Source organism: Pyricularia oryzae, chromosome 1 (assembly GCF_000002495.2).
Source record: "Pyricularia oryzae 70-15 chromosome 1, whole genome shotgun sequence".
Lineage (NCBI taxonomy): Eukaryota > Fungi > Ascomycota > Sordariomycetes > Magnaporthales > Pyriculariaceae > Pyricularia > Pyricularia oryzae.
In genome coordinates this window covers 5416560-5436774 of record NC_017844.1, presented here as the reverse complement: position 1 = coordinate 5436774, position 20215 = coordinate 5416560, and the positions used below count along the sequence as shown (strand labels likewise).

Genomic DNA, 20215 nt, shown 5'->3' with positions numbered 1-20215 from the left:
AGGCCTAAGGAATAGAAACTGAACTCCACATTCTGAAATGCGACAACAGCCGCCAGTGACCCTCTAGACTAGTCCAGGAGAATTTCGGAGCTGCGGGTAAGCCCGGCCCCGTTATAAATGTTTCCAACCTATTAGAAAAGGAATTCTTACTGCGTTGACCAGTCACAATTGATAGGCAGGACATGGTGAGGCAGCGGGCCTACTAACTAACGGTCAGTATCAGACCAGGCGAAGTACCTTACTGCTAGGACTTGGAACATTTTTATTCCAAAGTTGGACCGCGACCAGTGGCCTTAATATATCGCAATGTTAGTACTCCTGCTTATTGAAATTGCGAAAATTTGTACTCAAGACTTTTTACACCAGCCGTTTTTGGCACATATAGGGCTTGGCTGGTGGATGAAGTGGACAAGGGGCTTGGACGTTCCTTGGCTGAACCTAGCTGGGGCGAGCCGATACATTTTGTTCATTGTCGCATGATCCATCACATAGCTACCAACTCCAACGATACAGCCATGGCATTGAAACATGGAAATATGAATGCGCTGAATGTCCCCATCGTGGGCGCCCACCACCACGGTGCGAGTGGCCTCGGTCAGCGCGTCCAGCAGCACGAAGCCGTCCCAGGCCAGGTCCGGCTCAAGCATCCTCCACCATTCATGGGTCAGACCCACCTTTGTTAGCGATTCACACCCAAACACACCAATAAGCTTAACAGCTGAAGAATTTTCGCCCTCCGGGCGCCGGTCGTCATGGCCTCACCAGAGGTCTCAAACCGCCGCGCGCGCCCGCAGAGCACGCCGCAGGCTTTGCCGCAGGGCCAGGCCGAGTCGGGACACGTATCTCTCGACACGCGCACCGCTAACGCGCCTCAGCCGGCTGGCCGCGGAAGGTACTCCAGCCTCCCGGCCCTGGCCATCAAAACACTGCAGCAGGAGTTGGAAAACGTGGAAACAGTCGGCAGCTGGCTCGAAGAGGTCTTTGCAGCCAAGCTCGAAAGTTTACAGGCCCCGGAGGACGCCGCGCTTAGGAGAATTGTTCTTGAACTTGACGACGTGATCAGCGGCTGGTTCCTCAGTCGCACCCTCCCTGAAAAAGAGCGTTCGCGCTCCCCGTCGCGTTCGCCGACCAGTTCCAGCGAAAGGCGCAGCATTTTAATTACGAGGACGGGCACGGCGTCGTCGGCCTCTAAAGGCAGAGGCACGCCCACTAACAAATCGGTCACATGGGCCGAGCGAGCCGCCACGCCACCAGCGGCGGCCCCAACGCGAATTTTAACCCCGGCCACGCGCTCGTACCCGATACGTACGACGCCCGGCAATGCACCTGACAGCTCCGCAACTCCCTCCCAATCGGGCCGGGACCGCTCCCAAGCCCCGAAACGTTTGACAGAACAGCCGTCCAACCGCATCCTGATCCGCGTAAATGACAAATTGCGGATGGTGACGAGGGAGCCATACGCGGTAACGACCAAACTGGCCGAATTGGTCTCGGTGCCACACAGTGAAATCCCAAACGCCAAGCGTACCCCCACGGGCTGGGGTGTTACGGTGGCCTCTGAGGAAACACGGCAAAAACTCCTCAACCCCAGCGCGGTCAAGGCCATTATGGACGCATTGGACGCGCGGGAAGTCACTGTCCCGACAACCTGGCACACATACGCCGTCTCTGGAGTGCCCCGAACGCTCAATTGCCTGGACGGAAGAAAGGACGTACATGAGGTAATCCAGGAGGAGATTACCGTGGAAGCAGGCCAGCAGCCAGTCAACTGGCATATTTCCAAACATGGTTACGACCCACATACGGCTGAGGGCACGTGGATAGTGTCCTTCCTTCAACCCGTAAAGCCCTTTCAGCTTTTTGGAGTGTCGAGACGTGCGCGGAAGGTTGAAAAATCACGCAAAATTACACACCACCACGACGGTTGCCAGGGATATTGCGAAATACGTCGCTGCGTACGGCAAGCGCGTTGCGGCATATGTGGTGAAGCAAAACATGCGACAGAGGAAGAGCCGTGCAAGGCAGCCCCCAAATGCGTTAATTGCCACGGCCATTTCCTATCCGGACATGAGAATTGCCCTGCCCGACCTTTGGTGGTAAATGGGAAGCTTGAACGACCTTCACAGCGTAAACTAAAGGGGATTCGCAGAATCGGACGTGCCAACCGTGCCGCGATTATCAACGACCGGGCCGAAACGGCCCGCCGAGAGCCAGCACCTGCAATCCCGGTCCTAAGCACCTCATCGCAGCATTCGCAAACCTCGAGCTCCCGATCGAGCATTTCAAACAAAAGAGCGCGGCCATGCGAGGCGGCAGGGGCGGACATCCGTAACTTCCTGCAGGTTGAACAGGAACGCGTGCACGACGAAATCGTTTGGGCAGCCGAAATGGAGGAGGACGCAGCGGCTGCCGCACCTTGCCCCGCTGATGGGATAGACTTGGAAGCAACCCGTCGATTAATATGACGAAATACTCGCTCGGCAATATGCAGCGGGAATGCCTCGACGTAGTTTGGGCCAACGTAGGTAAAAGGATGGGTGTGCATCTGAGCCTATTGGAGTTGTGCCACCAGAGAAAGGTGGACCTGGTTAACGTTCAAGAGCCATGGTGCGGGCTAAATACGACTACACAAACGCACCCGGGCTATGATGTTTTTGCGCCAGTGGACGAATGGCACGCCAACACTTACGAAGCCATGACTGGGCTCCGGCCCCGGGTGCTCACCTATGTTAAGAAGGGGGCAGCCCTAAGGGCCGCACAACGACGGCTACCGCAGGGCCAAAATACGCGGGACATACTCTGGCTCGAAATTAACGGAATATTGTTTGTTAACGTATATAGGGCTCCGGGCACTGAAGCCGCGCTGGAAATGGTATGCAATACCGTGCCAAATGGACCCACGGTGCTAGGCGGCGATTTTAACGTAGCGGCTGCTGCATACCAGCCGGGCCGCGCAAACGCACGCGGAGGGGACCAACTGACGGCATGGGCGCAAGCCCAGGGGATGAGTTTTACAGGAAATATCGGCGTGCCCACCCACCGCGACGGGGGTTTACTGGATATGGTCTTTTCCAACCTCCCCAGCACAATAACTGTGGTTGACAGCAGTCTTTACACAGGCTCCGACCACGAATCCCTTTATACCACGCTGCGGACGCGCGGCGCCCCCCGCCCGGAGGCGATCAACGTTTCGGTTAGGGACGACCGGTTACCAAAGTTCGCGGAGCTACTTGCTTTTGGCATGCAAGACATGCCGGACCCGGGATCCGCGGCCGATGGCTACGCATTGGACGCGTGGGTAGCTGAATTTACAACTTTATGGGAGCAAGTGACGTGGGTCGTGGGTACGCCGGCGGGAAAAAGGGACAGCTCGGCTCCCTGGTGGACCGAAAACTGCCAGCGGCTCTGGTCCGAATTCCAGCGGGTTAAACGGAGCGCTGTAAATAGGGCAGACGCCTCTGCCGAGGAAAAAGCCTATACGAAAGGGGTGCGGGCCGCGAAGCGGGAGTACTGGAGGCACCGGATCGACCAACTGCGCGACGATAAGGATTTGTGGAACATGGTGGGCTGGCTGGGAGCCGGACCACGCCTCCGGTCCCCGCCGCTGGTTATTAACGGCGAGCAAGTGAGCGAGCCCTTAGCAAAAGCGGAGGCACTGCAACGGGAGGTGCTTGGCCGATTTTCGGCGGAGGATGACCTGCAGGGAGACCCTTTGGAGGCCTGGTCGCCGGACGAGGCTAAAATCCCTTGGGACACCCAGATTAGTGCGGAAGAGGCGGAGCGCTCCTGCATTGGGGTCACGAGCACGTCCCCGGGCATCGACGGAATTACCGTCCGGCTACTAAAAGCCGGATGGGCTTCGTTGGCCGAGCCGGTGCGCAGGCTCTACCAACGTTGCCTGGAACTCGGGCATTTCCCAGCGCCTTGGAAGAAGGCCGAAGTCGCGATGCTACCGAAAACGGGGAAAAAAGACCGGAGCAACGTTCGATCTTGGCGGCCTATAGCCCTCCTCTCCTGTATCGGAAAAGGCCTCGAGAGGCTCGTTGCACGCCGGATAGCGTGGGCCATACACGGCAACGGGCTCCTTAGCTGCACCCACGGCGGTGCCCTACCCAAGCGATCGGCGACGGATCTGGTTTGTGCCCTCGCCCACGATATCGAGCAGGCTCTAGCTCGCGGGGAGGAAGTTACCCTTGTCGCATGCGACGTCCAAGGCGCCTTCGACGCCCTCCTCCATGGGCGATTAATACGGAAAATGCGGAGCCTCGGGTTCAGTAAAATGCTCCTCAGGTTCGTGATTAACTTCTTAAACGGCCGCCAGGCCCGAGTCCGGCTGGAGGGTACGACCACGGGCTTTAGGCGGCTTGGGTGCGGCACCCCGCAAGGGTCTCCCCTTTCCCCGATCCTATATATGCTGTATTTGGCGTACCTCGTTAAAAACGGTGCGGAGTGGCGATTGGCATACGCAGACGACGTGCTCACATGGAAATCGTCACGCTCGTTGGAGGAGAACGTACGTTGGCTGGAAAATAAACTCCGGGATATGCACGAAATTGCGGCGGAAGAGAAGATCCATTTCGCAGCGGAAAAGACAGAGGTGATTCACATCACTAAGAAGAGACACGGTCGCAACCCGGAAATCCGGATTAATGGTAGAACGGTTACCCCGGTCCAACTGCCGGGCGGCCGACGCGGACAAAGCGCCTCCGGGGCCGAGCGGTACCCGGGCATGCGTTGGCTGGGTTTTTGGTTCAGCCGGCGGCTAGACGGGCGCCGCCACGTGGCCGAGAGGGCTGCCAAAGCAATGGCGGTCGCTGCTCACCTCAAAGGCTTTGGGGCAGTAAGATACGGACCGCCTGCGGCTGCACTTCGCAAGGCAGCGGTGGCATGCGTGGGTTCCTCGGCCACCTACGCAGCCGAGGCATGGTACAACCCAGCGCACAAGCAAAGAGGACTCCTCAAAGCACTGAACAAACCGCTGGTCTTAGCGGCACGGGCAATCCTCCCGGCGTATAAAACCACCCCCTCGTCCACTGTCCTCAGGGACGCAGGATTACCCTCGGCCCGCGTCGCGCTGGCCCACACCCGCCTGAAATACGGCGCCCGACTGAGGCTCGCGGACAAGGGGCACCCCTTTGTCAGCCGCCTGCGTGAGACACCTCGTGCCCGCAACCCAGGCCAGCCGGCCACGACCCTGCAAACGGCTGCACAACTCCTCCCGCGGATCCGGAGATTAGAGTTGCGCGCACCTCGCAATGCCCCGGATTCTCGCACTGACCCCACCGGAGGAGTCCCAAAAGAGGAAGCGGCGCGCCGCTTTATCGAATGGCTCGACATGGTATCACCTGACGATATCGTGGTATATACGGATGGTTCGGAAAAACACGAAAACAACTGCGTCCAAATAGGGTACGGATGGGCCGTTTTTAGGGCGGGCCTGGAATTTGCTGCAGGCTCCGCATCTATTACGCCGGAAAGCCACGTTTTCGACGCCGAGGCGATTGGCGCCCTGAGAGGGCTACAGGCGGCAGCCAAGGCCCAGCCAGGCGCCCGGATCTGGATTTGTGTGGACAGCACCTCGGTTATTTGGGGTCTTAGAGGCGACGCGCCGCGTTCGTCCCAATGGGCCTTTTTGGAATTCCATAACCTTGTCGATTTACTTCGAAAACAAGGCACCGAGGTTCGGGTCCGCTGGTGCCCTGGGCACCAGGGAATCCCGGGAAACGACCGGGCTGACGAGCTGGCCAAGGCCGGCTCCGCCGGACCGCCGGACCCAGACCCGAGGGCTCAGCAAACCACGTATAGCGGTGCCGGCACGGTCCTCAGAGCCATTCTTTCGAACATAGAAAAGGATTGGTGGCGCAAAGAATTTTGTGAACGGTCCCCCGCATATAGGGAATGGAAACTCCAATACACACCGAGAAAAGAGCCCGAGGAACTGCGTTTGCCAAGACCCCTACTGGGCCATTATTTGGCCACGAGGACCGGCCATGGCGATTTCAAAGCCTACCATGACCGTTTCAACCACCAGGATGCAAACACCTCGTGTGCCTGGTGCTGGAAGCGGACCTCCCCTGAACACCCGGTGCACTGCCGCCATTCGCGGGCGGTGTGGAGAAACTGGCCGTGGCCTGATAACGACCGGCCGGTCGGGCCGCCAAACCGCGCCCAACGCCGCAAATTCTTCCAGACAAGCTTCGGGCAACCGAAAAGCTTTGAGGCGTTTTCGATAGCCACCAACTACTTCAGCGCCCGCCCCAGAGCGGCCCGCCAGCGCCCCGCGCGTCACGAACGCACTTTACGCCTAGGGACACCGATCGTAAACGACTCGAACTCAGACGAGGAATAGACTTGCTGCCTTTTCACCCACAATTCACGGCACAAGCCGTCAGACGAACCCTCCGTGCACCTTAGGCACGGGGTCGCGTCAGTGAACTATCCCCCTAAGCAGGACCGGGCCCGAACCCGGTCAGGCACGATCCGCCTCTGCCCTCCTTGTTTTCCCCCTGTGTAAATAAAGAAGATAGAACGCGCGCCGAGATACCCCTCGGGAGGTTGCTAACGGCCGGCTAACAAGCCGGGCCGAGCCCGGCGTTAAATAATACTACTACTACTACTACTACTACTACTAGAGCCACTTCGAGATCTCCCATCAGGCGGGGAAGCTCATTTTTCACATGGCCGTAGAGTAGGTGGCTGAGTCGTGTGCGCAGCGTGTCAATAAGTTAATACGCTAAAGGACTTCGAACCAGCCCTGTTGGGTACCAAGTTCTGTGTTTTTACCGATTACCAGGCCCTAATTTATTGGTCGACCAAGAAACTTTTGTCCGCTCGCCAAATACGATGGGCTGACTACCTGGCCAACTTCGACATCACCTTTAAATACCGTCCCGGCAAGGATAATGTGGCAGCCGATGCCCTTTCGCGCAAAACCATCGACAACCCTACGGTCAAGGCCCGAGCTGTGTTAGACCGCACCATTGCACTAATCCCTCCAGAAAAGATCGACTCCCGACCCGGCGAACCTCTTCCAACCATTAGCAACTTGGAACCCTCCGCACCGCAGGGAGCTGACCTGGTGGCCCTTATCCTGGAAGAAAACCTGAAACAGAACCTAGGTCACCACGACAATTTGTTAACGGTACCCGAGACTACCCAGGATGGCAAGATCTTCTTAAGAACGGCTCTCATCCGCGAAGCTCATGAGCCCAAGATCTTCGGCCATGGAGGCCAGAATAAAACCCTCAGCCGCCTGAAAAGAGATTACTGGTGGCCCGACAGAAATCGAGACGTTAAACGCTACATTAAGAATTGTCGCGAATGTCAACGCAACAAGGTACGACATGATAAGACGCCTGGGCTGTTGCACCCACTGGAGATCCCTAGACGGTGTTGGCAGCACGTAATGGTAGACGGCAAAGATATGCCCAAGGATAAAGAAGGCTATAATTACGTCTGGGTCTTCATCTGCCGATTGACCAAACTTTTGGCCACCCTACCGGGAAAAAAGACGGACACCGCGGAGACCTTGGCCATGCGGTATTATCAGACCGTGTACCGTTGGAAAGGCGTCCCCGATTTATGGCTTTCCGACAACGCCGGACCGTTTATATCCGAGTTCCTAAATACTCTAAACGAGTTGACAGGAACAAAGCATAAACATGGAAGCGCCCGCCACCCTCAAAGTCAGGGCAGCGTCGAAATTACCAACGCTGAATTGGATCAGAAAATGCGCTTTTATGTAGACAAATACCAAACGAATTGGCGACGGCATATCCCCGCTTTCGACTTCGGCCACAACTCGTCCGTCCACGCCTCTATTGGCATGGCACCGATCGAAGCAGAAACCGGAGCTCGCCCTAGAGACCCGCTCTCTTTACCTTTACCCGAAGAAGACCTGGAGACCGGTCAGCAACAAAAGGCGCTGGAAATGGTCCGCCAAGCCCGGCAAGCTCAGGAACTGGCCCGCAACAACGGACTCGGAGCGCAGATAGAGCAACAGAGGCAGGCTAATAAGAAGCGGCGACCGGTCGACTTTACGGTGGGAGATGCGGTTTACGTTAGCAAAAAGGGTTTTTCCACCGAAGCTCCTACGACCAAGTTGGACTCGCAAAATGCAGGACCATGGACGATTCTCGAGGAAAAGGGCCACAGCTTCATTCTCGACACCCCTGCCTGGTATAAAGGTAGTAAGCTGTTCCACGCCAGCCGACTGCGCAAGGCAGCAACGGATCCATTACCTCAGCAGTATCAAAAGTCGGAACCACCGGTCGAAATTAACGGAGAACCGGAGTGGGAGGTGGAGCAAGTGTTGGCCTCACGTCTATTCGGACGAAAGAAGACGTTGCAATATCAGGTATCGTGGGTCGGACTCGACCCTGATGAGACATGGTATGAGGCCCGCGACTTGAAAAATTCACCAGTACTGCTGGATACCTTTCACAGGGAGTACCCGGACGCAGCAGGACCTCCGGTAAATTTGCAACAGTGGATCAGGAGCGCAGCAGAGGATGTTTTTGCGGAGGACGGACCCGAGGACAATGTTGCCGAGCACGATGCGAAAAAGACACGAGAGCGGAGGAAGGCCCCGAGGAGACACACGTGACAAACTCAAGACTCTGACCGCCTACGTCGATCAGGCCTTAGAGGGGGGTAATGTGAGGATCAGGCCCCTAGACCTACCCTCAGAATCACGACTCGGCTCCACACCGAGCCAGGGATCGGACAAGGGTCCACTTACTCCGGATTTAAGCGCGTCTCTTGAGCGCGCCGTCAATCGTGATTTCTCTCTTCTCTTCAGTTTAGAATTTTCGTCGATAGCGCCTAATACACTGAGGTTCTCCAATGTATGCCCGGCCGTGACAAGGTACAAACAAAGCCGACACTTGAGCCACGGCTCAATTGTGGATCGCGCCGTTCAGGGATGAGCCCTGAGACTAGTATAACTCTGGGTACTGTCACGAAAGCAATGCCAAAAAGATGACCCTGCAACATAGGGGCGATTGTATTCGAAAATTGAAATCTAAGCATAAAAGAGACAGACAGGCACGCAGTGCCGATCGCGTACAAGCGCCTAAGCAAACAATAACAGGTTTAGCCTGGCTCCTTGTCACGTGAGGTTGAGCTAGTCACGGTTGGCAGTCGCCCAGGCGTGCCACTCCATAATACCTATCGCGTAAGACAAGTGCCGCTGCATATGCCCGTGCACACTATGCAATTTGCCGATTGAAACCCAAATCACTTTGCGCACCCAATGAATGCATTATACACATTCTTTTGCGAGTCAGTCCTTTTACAAGTGCCTCCCTGAACAAAAGACGTGACAGTGCGCCCGACGTTGAAGATTTCTATTCTGGGGGGATCACATCCCCCGCGGTTGTCATTCCGAGCTTGGGAACACTGCGGAGAAGGGTGATTAATTTTTTTTCCTTTGCTTCTCGCCGTTATAATCTTTACACAACTTACACAGTATGAGTTCAAACCTAAACCTTTGCAGGATTCGGAACTGTCTGGTGTACCCTGGTCGCAGCATAGCTCTCCGGTTCCAGGGTTAATGTTGATCTCAACTGAAAGGACGGCGGTTGGAGCCAAGAGGAGAGCGAAATAAAAGCTGCGCATTTTTCTCTGAATGCCTGTGCAGGTATGTGTTTCTTAATAGAAGGAAATGGACAGAGTTGGTTAGGAAAAGGAGTAATATCTCTGAAACAATAAAGGGAAGTTCCTCAAGAACTTTGAAAGCTGTGACTAAAGATGTTTTTTTTGTCAAGAACTTGCTATGGCTTTGATAACCAATGCAAAAAAAACTCGTAATTTGGTGCGGTTTAAATACGTTGGGTTTGAAGAGTATAGTGATATACTTATGTCAAACCCCATGTCTCTGACCATCTGAAAGTGGATATCTATCAACGGGGCTTCCAAAGGGTACATGACTATCAGCGCGAATGTTATAAAAAGAAGCTAACTAATAAATAATATTGAAAAACTGACTAAACACTCTCAACAGAACAAACGCTAAGCTGTGCGAGATTTCCTGAGTTGTCCCCTTGGCGTTTTGAATTTTTTAGCATGACACATAAATGTCATATATTGGCGAGGGAGCGCCAATGGTAATTAAAAAGTAGTACAACCAATCCAGAATGCGGTGCCGGGAATTGCAAGGAACCTCCCTATTACAAACGCGGATTCAACTTGATGTGATACTTGTTTCAGTCACTTTTCGTGGTCTACCCCTCGTCCCTCTCGGCGGCAAAAACATGCTATTCCTAAACAGTTAAGCTTAGAAATACGCTACTTTTCATTATGTAAAACTATTTTTAATTTTTGAGGCTTACTTGCCAAGAAAACCAGCGTTATTCTTTTCAGACGTGAAAGCTAACTTATCAAAAATCAACCTTGAGAAACAGGGGAGCCCGGCCAACGGGGCCTGGGCAAATCTTAGCCTGGTAACGTAACTGATTTCGGTCAAGGTTCGGGTTTTTTTGCCACTTTGAGGTTGCATAGTAAGATTTAACAGGGAGAAGGTCACGTCCTAGACGTGTTCGTCTATCTTGTCTTCAGTTGAGATTTTTCTCTCTTCTCCTGAGTTTAAAATATTCATTGATAGTGCCCGATACACTGATCTTCTCTAATATATGCCTGACAGTGACAAACGTTAGGGTCTAGTAATCTCAAAGTCTAATATCACAGATAGTGGGAGTTAGTTATTTACCATATATCAGAACACCGGTTCGCTTTGTTATATGTTTCACCGATCGCAACAATCACACAATTTCTATCAACAGGATAATTAACAATTAAGAAAGTGGGTCGCCCGGTGGTATGACCGCCCGCTGATCAGTCACGTTATCACCCTGACAACTTACGCTAGGAAACCTTTACTAGCCTTGGCGATAGGAGTCAGGATCACGAAGCAGAGAGGCACTAGACAGCGACCAACTGCACGAAATGACTCAAGATTCCCGATGAGGAGAAAATAGAAAAGAAGAAGAGAGAAAGGAAGGCCAACGTGGTTCGGCTTTGTCATGTCCCATCAAATATGGGTACAATCAGCTGAAAAGTTTAAGGTTTACTCCCAGTTATACCGGACCGTTACATGAGGCTACACTCAAGTTGTAAAACAGTGATTTTATTTAACTTGCAAGGGGGTCACTAGTAGTAGTAGTAGCAGTAGTATTATTTAACGCCGGGCTCGGCCCGGCTCATTAGCCGGCCGTTAGCAACCTCCCGAGGGGTATCTCGGCGCGCTTTCTATTTTCTCTATTTACACAGCGGAAAACAAGGGCATAGAAGCGAATCGAGCCTGACCGGGTTCGTGCCCGGTCCTGCTTACAGGTTTGTTCACTGACGCGACCCCGTGCCTTCAGGCGCACGGAGGATTCGTCTGACGGCAGTTGACGGCTCTTCATCGAGAGGGGCCTGTGTCCAAACAGCGGAGCTGTCGGTCGTTTGTAGCCATGGAGACGAAGTTCCCAACAAGTGTGGGCTCGACGGCACAGGCGGGTGGTTGTTGTCGATAGCCAGCCGGGTTATCCTTGCCACGGGTAAGCGGGGAGGAGGTGGAGGGAGCAGGATTCGAACCTACGTTACTCAAGTAACAGCCATGGCGCTTAACCACTGCGCCATTCCCCCTGCTACGCGTCTTGGCTTTGCGTTGGCATTGTGGGCCGGTGCAACGGTTGAGACAGCTTCAAGTCGTCTTGATGAGAAATCCACATGGCTCCATAGAGCCCAACGTTATGACCCTGTGCACATCATGTTCATAACTTGTATGCACGCTCTTCCGATCAACCCCCGGAATTGTAAATATCCACCACCGGCACTTGGACGCGCAATTCGGTTTGGCGACGCTGGCTTGGTGTAAAGTTAGTCCAAGAAAATACCGCTGTTGGGTTTAGCGGCGTTTCTCTTTGCGGTGAGTTTGGAGGTTGGGATGCGGACATCGCACTGTACAATCTACCCGCGAAACGATAATCAAACCTTAATAACTCCTGGAGGTTGTCACCTTCTCGGTGTGCCAGGAAGCAATCCGAACAATAGAGACGACAATATTTATCTCTCAAGGCGCCTAGGAATGGAGGCAAAATTGATTCGTTAAAAGTCTTAATATCTGTCGATTGCGACTTTGCTGATTAATTCTACTCGCACCAATGATTAGCCTATTCTTCGCGACAGCTTTTGCACTAATTCAGGCTGCATTGTCACAAGGACAAGATCCCCTCCAGGATGCAGCCGCGCGGGGTCCAGGTCCAGGTCCGGGTCCGGGTTCGGGTCCCTTTGCGTTTCCAAACTCGACCAGCAACGGCTCCGTGGACGTCTTTGGCGTGCTCTCGCACAGCAAACCCATCAACGTGCCGTTCCGAGAAGACCACCCGCAAAAGCCCGTAGGCGTGCGCCAAAGGGGCCCGCTGCAGACCAACAAGTTTTATGCCAATTTCTTCGCCAACAGGCAGGATAATGCGACGTGGACGCACCCGTACTCGGTGTGGTGGTCCAACGACACGGCCAAGCAGGGCCACGGTTTGTCGGTGTCCCACACGGACCGGAGCCAGTTCATCTACGGGCCGGGAAACCCGGTGCAGTCGTTTCAAGACCCGTTGTTCCGGCAAGCCGTTGCCCTCTCGGCGCAGGAGCTGCAGAACGGTACCGTCTTGACCACGGACGGCTTGACCGCCTTTTCGGTCAATGTGCACCTGGCTCCGAACAAAAGGGCCAAGCCCGTCATTTCGTTTCCCCTCGTGCAGGGCATGGCTTTCGTCACGGGCGTGTATCGCAGTGCTAGGGTGCTCATCCAATCCCAGTCGGGGTTTGTCGGGGTTCAAAGCATACCGGTCTACCCGGACGGGCTGGGCGCTGCTGTGTATGGATGGACTGTCCGACTAGGCGACGGAACAGACTGGCTGATTTATATGACGCCGAGCGGTGGTTTTGAGAGGCCAAACATGACCATGGTAAAAAACGGAACCCTAGCGGGGCCGAGAAACTTTTCCGGGACGGTCCAAGTCGCCAAGAATCCCCTCGAGGAGCATGGCATGCGGGTCTTTAATAGGGCTGCCGGGGCATATCCCGTGAGCGCCACAATATCGGGATCGGTTTCGGGCAGGACCGGCACCTACACGTTGAGCTGGAAAAAGGCCGGCCTTCAATACCGTCCGTTGCTCATATTTGCCCTGCCGCACCACGTCAAGTCCTTTGATCAGAGGACTTCCGAGGGCATTACCAACGTCACGCTGGCAAGCACCACAAAGGGTATTGCAACTGCAGTCTTTGCTGAATCTTTCACAATGGTAGAGAGAGAACTCCCGACGGATATTGGGCTCGACCCGTGGTCGCCAAGACTTGGATCCGTGGGCTCAAAGAAGGCACCCGGCGGCACCGTCTCGCGCGCAGCCAAAGCCGCCATCGTGGCTGCTGGCAAGTCGGAGCTTGCCGAGGACATAATCAAGCTCACAAACCTCACATCCAAATACTACGCGGGGATTGCCTTTTCCATGTATGCGAGGGCGCTGTATGCCGTAAACAATATAGCAGAAGTGACCAACTATACGGCCGGAGCTCTCAGGAAGCTCGAGGCGGCGTTCGACCGATACGTTAGAAACCTCGAGCCCAACCCGCTCTTCTACGACAACGTCTGGAAAGGCCTCGTGTCCTCGGCGTCGTACAACAACAGCGACCCGCTGGAGGACTTTGGCAACACCTTTTACAACGACCACAACTTCCACTACGGATACTACGTCTACACGGCCGCCATCATAGCCCACTTCGACCCCTCGTGGCTGACCAGGAACGGCTCCGTCAACAGGATCTGGGTCGACAACCTCATCCGCGACTGGTCCAACCCCTCGACCGACGACCCCTACTTTCCCTTCTCGCGCTCATTCGACTGGTTCCACGGCCACAGCTGGGCGCGCGGCGTGCTCGAGGCCCCCGACGGCAAGGACCAGGAGTCCTCGGCCGAGGACGCCTTTTCGACCTACGCCATCAAGATGTGGGGCCGCGCCACCGGCGACGCGCGCACCGAGGCCCGCGGCAACCTGCAGCTGGCCGTCAACGCCCGCAGCCTGCAGTCGTACTTTCTGATGGCGGACGACAACGACGTGCAGCCGCGCGACTTCATCGGCAACCGCGCCGTGGGCATCCTGTTCGACCGCAAGGCGAACCACACCACGTACTTTGGCGACCAGACGACCTTCATCGAGGGCATCCACATGCTGCCCATCGTGCCGAGCAGCGCCTACGTGCGGCGCGCCCCCTTTGTGCGCCAGGAGTGGGACCAGTACTTTGCCGGCAACCGCACGGGCAACCTGACCGGGGGCGGCTTCGTCGGGCACGTTTATGTGAACCTCGCCATTGCGGACCAGGCCGGGGCGGAGGAGAGCTATCGGTTCATGAGGGCACAGAGGGCGAACAGCTCGTACCTGGACGGGCAGAGCTTGGCCTGGAACCTGGCTTATACTGCTGCTCTGGGGGGTAGTCTGGCTAATAGCACCGCCCCGAGGCTGGCCAAGGCACGATTTGTTTAATAACTGTGCATTGCATTTGCCTCCATCGAAGACCAGGGTGATGGCGGGCTGGCTGGGGAGAGATTGGGCCTGTTAGCCTTTAGGGCTTTTGACCAGGCCCATTATGCGAAATCATCGTACTCTGTTTCCAAGAAACGGTGCGTATATTAAACACTTATTTATCTACAGTTCTACACCAGGTCTTTACATCCTCCGAATATTTTAATTTATATCTCGGTTAAGAGCTAAAAGCCTGTATCTACTTATACTACCGGCTCGTCAGGAATAACTTTACAAGACGTTGTTCTGACATAAAGGCCAATTTAAGCTCAATCAGGGGCATATTTAACACCATCCTCCTTGCTCGGGCATTGAAAAGCCCACCACATTGGTATGCACAAGCCTGAAGTTTCATCTCTGCCAGTTTGCTCTTCAACCAGCGCTCATTGTATAGCCTTTAATCAATCCGCATTCCTGGCCCAGTTTTGGGATGATGCACGCTTTCTCGGCTTTTGTATTCGGGCGCTTGAACAGTACCCTGACGTAAAGTCCCACAGGGAATGGAATACCGGGGGAAAAGAAAAAATGGTTTTGCGATAACCCCAGAGGGAACCCGAATATGCACTACACACAGCCGTCGCTTGAATTTTCCATATACTTACACGATATCAGCCTAAGCTTGCTCGCAACGCCTCTCCTCTTGTTTTTTTCTGATGTCAAACCACCGAGCTTTGGCTTGTGGCTGCGAGCCGAGGCGTGGGGCCTTTTTAGGCAGAAACCGGACGGGGTCTGGGTTCTGGGTATATGCAATTCCCATTGGGGTTCTCCCTCCACGCAGGGAAGATTTCAATATGCCAGGTTATGTTGTATTTGCTGCCTGGTTTGACTTCCTGTTTCTAATCGTGCACTCTGTACACTTGTCGTTGCTTCCCACGACAAAGCGAAAATGGCCGGGCATTATGAAAACAGCGTCTTGGCCTGGCACAGTATGGGCAAAGGATTCCCCCAATCGAAGCCACGTAAGCCATGTGACAGAAGGCTGACGCGAAAGGCATTGTAGCCTTCCGGAAAGCGAGTTTGTAAATCGTCAGCGTTACCTTTCATTGGGTCGCGCTAGCTTGTGAAGCAAACAGGGCGGAAGCAATGGGGGTAGTTATGAGGTGCATTGTGAAAAAGGTCGAACTGGGAAACAAGCTGCCTGATACACAAAATAAAGAAACATGGAAGGAGAATTTGACATTGATATAACATTAGCCGGAAAATTCTTTTTACGGTAAAAATGTTATTGAAAGAAAACAGTGCGAAATGCAAATGGTTATAAAATCCATTACAAATGAAATTATACCAAATATTATTGGCAATTGCCGCTATTAAAAGATAGTATGTATATTTTGTAGTCGTTAAACGGCCTTCCTGCACGGAGACATTGACGTGGACATCCATATGAAGCCTCCAGCAGGATACAATTGCCCAAAGAACAAGGTGGACGTGGCCCCATTCCTTTCGCAGATAGACTTGAATACCACAGAGCACTTTGCCAGAACCCTAGTGGTTATTACCCGTGTCTGTGCGACAATCTTCTATGCCTGGTCGGTTGTTATGCTTGTCGTCTCATCCTTCCCCCCGGAGCTGGACGACCGTCCTTTTGGTTTCGGCTCCGGGACCTTGGCGGACGCCGGGGCCTTTTTACGGATCTTGATTCCCGGTCCATGCAAGGGCGGTACGAGAGCAGGCTCGACCGTAATCTCCCACGGCAAATCCTTGTATCGCGGACAATCTTTTGTGACCTCGTGCTTCTTCATCTCGTAGCTCGTGCAATCCTTGCTGGGCTTGACGATGAAGTGGTAGCAGCCCGGCACCTGGAACTGAGCCTCCTTGCCGGGCAGGGTATACACGGGGTAGGGCGAGCCCCAGTAGTTGCCCTTGGGCCCGGCTCCTTGAGGACGGCCTTGCAGCGGTTGTAGTATTCGTCCTTGTTGTACTCCACCCGGGCGGAGCCGCCCTGCGCAGGTGCAGCGCCGACTCGTGGAGCTACGGCGCCGTTTTGTGCGGCGCCGACCCCCGCCCCGCCGGCGCTCACCTGTAGAGCGTACAGGGTGAAGGCGGGTGCGGTAGCTCCGAGCATGGCGACAGGTGCAATTGGGGGCGAAAAGGAGGTTTGAGAAATGAGATGTAAAAGCTACACCGAGGTTGGAACAACCAACATTGTATGAGTGAGTTGTAATAGCCCGTGACTGGTGTATTGCCATCTGATTTACAATCTTGCCTCTTGGCCCGAGTCTGTTGCTTTATATGCCCGATATTTTTGGATCAATACTTTGCCAACACCAGGTATCCCTGTTCCGGACTCGCCGCGTCCAAAAGACCTGCATAAAATTCGAAAATTAATGTTTTTATTTTAGGGTCAAGCCTCAATTCTGCTCCTTTGTATAGAAATACTTTATATATTTGACAACCTTTTTAATTATGACATGAAAGCGGCCCAACCGAGTCCATATTGCTTATCTTGAGCGGTGCAAGTCGGACTGACTCTACGTCTACAGAATTCCCATCGAAAGACCCAGGTCTGGCCGATTCTTGATATACAAATAGCTTTATCGGGAAACGCGCGACCTTGACTGACATCTTAACATGAAAGAAAAAAACGACTTTTGCAGCCAGTCCTTGTCATTAACTAGAGCTTTTGCACCAAGATCAAAGTAACCGCTTTCCGACTTCCACTCGCTTTTACGTGAGTCTCACAATTAAATGTATTATATTCGCCGACAAAAGCCATTGCAAACTACAAATATGACGCAACTATCTAATTCAACACCGCAGTCGATCCTAACCGTTTACATTACCGACGTGGTCAAGCGCCTGCTATCTAGGTCACCTTGGAAAAAAAAAATACGCCAAAAGCCCTTTCAACAAAGCTGGGTGCTTGACTGAATTCGATTCAGGGAGAGAGGGGCTACGAGTTTTTAGTCGAATTCTGTTTGGCGACTCAGGCGCGTTGAACATGCAGCCGACACTCAGCGATTCGTGTTCTCCAGGCCATGAGGGGCTTAATATCAGGGGGGCTGGTCGGGCACGCAGAGCAACTTTTTTTGCCAAAAGAAAACTAGACTGGGCTGGGCCACGCCCTTTTGGCGGCCAGCAAACACAAAACTGAGTTGTGTGTGTGCTGTTTTTTTTCGCTTTCATGAGCATGTCTGAAGAGTTTTCATGTAAATGACCCCACTGCCCGCCTGCACCCTTTCCCGGCCCCATGGCGAGTCAAGCCGCGCTGCGAAAAACCCCCGAGTCAGCACGCGGGCGAGAGGTCCCTCGACGCACCATCCAGCCGCCAAATCAGCCACGCGGACCACGCCACCGGCACGGCGGCCAGCCTGAGCAGCCACACGGCGCCACCGTCCACGCCGGCGAGGCGCAGCGCGCCCAGCACGGCGGCGCAGACCAGCGCGCTGGCGATCTGCGGGAGCGAGACGGCCATGTTGTGCAGGCCCTGCACGCCGGCGACGCCGGTGCGCAGCTCGGCGAGCTCGGCGTTGATGAGCGCAAACGGCACCCACATGGTCACGGTCCAGGTGGCGCCCATAAAGCAAATAAGGGCCAGGGAGGCGTGCGTGGAACACAGGAGGAAGGTGAGCAGGAGGGAGGCGGTGGCGAGGACCTGGGAGAGGAACCAGATGCGCGGCAGGGTGATTTTGGGACACGAGCTGGCGTTGACGAGGGTCAGGACGAGGGTCGACGAGAGGGTGCCAAAGGAGAAGAAGAGGGATGCGTAGAGCGGGTAGGATTTCGCCTGCGTCTCTACGGACTTGGTGGCCAGCCCGCGCTGTGTGGCCTGGACAGAAGAGATTTCCAACATTGCTAGAATTGGATTTCTGTCAGTAGTTTCTCAAACTAAGAGGGGTGAGGGGATCTCATGGGTGAAAGTGATTACCGGTTTCATAAGCGTAGCTGGAAGGATGCATTGTTAGTCTCTCGCAAGCGTTCGAAACGAAACAATGCTCTCTTACGTACCTAGACATGTAATAAAGCATAGGGAACCAGCCACACCACCCCAAAAGCTGTATGTTGCACACTTTATTCGTCAGCGGCGGCAAGCGACGCCACCGCCGCACCAGCGCGCCCGGTGCACACAGGCTCAGAACCTTTCTCAACCCAAACGACCCCGGGGAGCGGAAACGCGGCGTGGCTTCGCGCGGGGCGAACCAGCAGACCAGGCCAACCGTGGCGGCGGAGCACACGGCAGCGACGCATGCGAGGGTGCGGAACGTCACCGCAGGGTCGGTGTCGGGATGACGACCGACGGCGACGAAGCCCACGGTCGAGAGCGTTGCCGAGCCCAGCACGTTCCACCGCATCGACCAGGCCGCGGCGGCAAACTGCTGGCTCGGCGGGCAGTTGTCCACGACGATCGCCCGCACGCCGACCGAGTATGCGCTGAGGGCCAGCAGGATGACGACCAGGCAGACCACGGCCAGGGCGCGCGGCTGCCACGGGGTGGCGAGCGGGTCGGGGGTGAGCTCTTGGGCGCAGGCCATGGCGAGGGTCGACAGCATGACGAGCAGCGAGCCGCCCATCATAAACGGCTTGCGGCGGCACAGCGGGTGGTGGATCTCGTCGCTCAGACTGCCGAGAATGGGCTGCACAAAGGCGCCGAATATGGGCCCCAGCGCCCAGATGATCGAGATGCTGGCGCCATCCAAACCAAGCGAGCGTAGGTAGGGCTGTTTTGGTTTTGTTTCTCATTTGATCAGTACAGAGCTGGGCATGTGGCAAAACGGCTTGCATTTTACGAACCGTGCCGCTGGACTGGAGTAAAAACCAGTAAACTTGGAGTCCGAGGCTAGGACATGTTAGGAGTAATAAACCGAGGATATCTAGTTCCTCGGGTGACTTTGGGTCAATCAGCTCGTCCACCTCTTCGAAATCCTGTTCATCTTCTTCAGATGGCATCCTTTGCATTAGAAGATCATCATGTCGCTCTTCCATTGAAGCGGCCATTTGCAGGTTACTGGAGACAAAACCTGATTGTTGTAGGAGCAGGTGGCAGGTTCTCTGCTATAACAAGCCTTTCCTGTCTTTGCTCTGAACCTCGTCTACCTTACCCCTCTTTGTCTGTTCGTTTGCATCCACAACCGCTGTGACTGTCACTGCATAAAAAGTGGTGACCTCTTTGAGCAGCTACGTTGAATGAATATTGGAGATTGGTCGGGTAGAAAAAATGAGGTTTCATTACACAAGCCACCCATACGACGCTGCACGAGATAAAGTTGGTACACCGTGCCGGGTCTGGACTTGATCTGCGCGCTCAAACCTTTTTCAGGCATGTTGCGACCCTATCTCGTTTGGCCAGCTGGGTTCATCTATACCATGAACCTGACCCCCAGGGATTATACCAGTAGTATAAACCTAAAATTATGTGGGGACATGACACTGTAGAGCGAGCACCGTTTACAAAACGGTGGTTTATCGCTCCTCATTGGCATCCGTGGATATATGTAAAACTGAGAACTACGATGTTTGGTTAGGTGAAGATGGGTGAATCAAAAGTGTACGTCACAACCCGCAGAAAGATCTTGAGTCCAAGTAATTTGGATCCAGCCGACGCCAACGGTGTTTGCAAAACGGCATTGCCAACATGGGCTGGGTAGACGAGTTAGTTTAGTCCGCCAGACCTACACAGGCTACACTCGCAGCTCACTCTCTCCCGTCGCAGTTTTTGA

At 54.4% G+C, this 20215-nt stretch overlaps 4 protein-coding genes and 1 pseudogene across 5 annotated transcripts; 1 reads left to right on the top strand and 4 right to left on the bottom strand.

Moving 5' to 3' along the window:
* Nucleotides 1-9237: 9237 nt before the first annotated feature.
* Nucleotides 9238-9618, bottom strand: MGG_16379 (uncharacterized protein; the record flags this gene model as incomplete). The annotated part of the gene is made up of 2 exons (XM_003710315.1): nt 9238-9399; nt 9466-9618. 2 exons carry the CDS (start codon nt 9616-9618, stop codon nt 9238-9240), a joined length of 315 nt encoding a protein of 104 aa, XP_003710363.1.
* Nucleotides 9619-11556: 1938 nt separating this feature from the next.
* On the bottom strand, nt 11557-11628 carry MGG_20087 (annotated as a pseudogene). The gene has a single exon. The product of its transcript is annotated as a tRNA-OTHER (tRNA).
* A 518-nt stretch (nt 11629-12146) lies between these two features.
* Nucleotides 12147-14519, top strand: MGG_05489 (endo-1,3(4)-beta-glucanase 1; the record flags this gene model as incomplete). The annotated part of the gene is made up of 1 exon (XM_003710314.1): nt 12147-14519. One exon carries the CDS (start codon nt 12147-12149, stop codon nt 14517-14519), a length of 2373 nt encoding a protein of 790 aa, XP_003710362.1.
* Nucleotides 14520-16296: 1777 nt separating this feature from the next.
* Nucleotides 16297-16623, bottom strand: MGG_13087 (uncharacterized protein; the record flags this gene model as incomplete). Its single annotated transcript, XM_003710313.1, has 1 exon — nt 16297-16623. The coding sequence occupies one exon, from the start codon at nt 16621-16623 to the stop codon at nt 16297-16299; it is 327 nt and encodes a 108-aa protein (XP_003710361.1).
* Nucleotides 16624-17551: 928 nt separating this feature from the next.
* MGG_13086 (uncharacterized protein) lies at nt 17552-19819 on the bottom strand (the record flags this gene model as incomplete). The annotated part of the gene is made up of 6 exons (XM_003710312.1): nt 17552-17664; nt 17817-18353; nt 18427-18443; nt 18507-19216; nt 19290-19516; nt 19744-19819. 6 exons carry the CDS (start codon nt 19817-19819, stop codon nt 17552-17554), a joined length of 1680 nt encoding a protein of 559 aa, XP_003710360.1.
* Between the last annotated feature and the right edge of the window lie 396 nt (nt 19820-20215).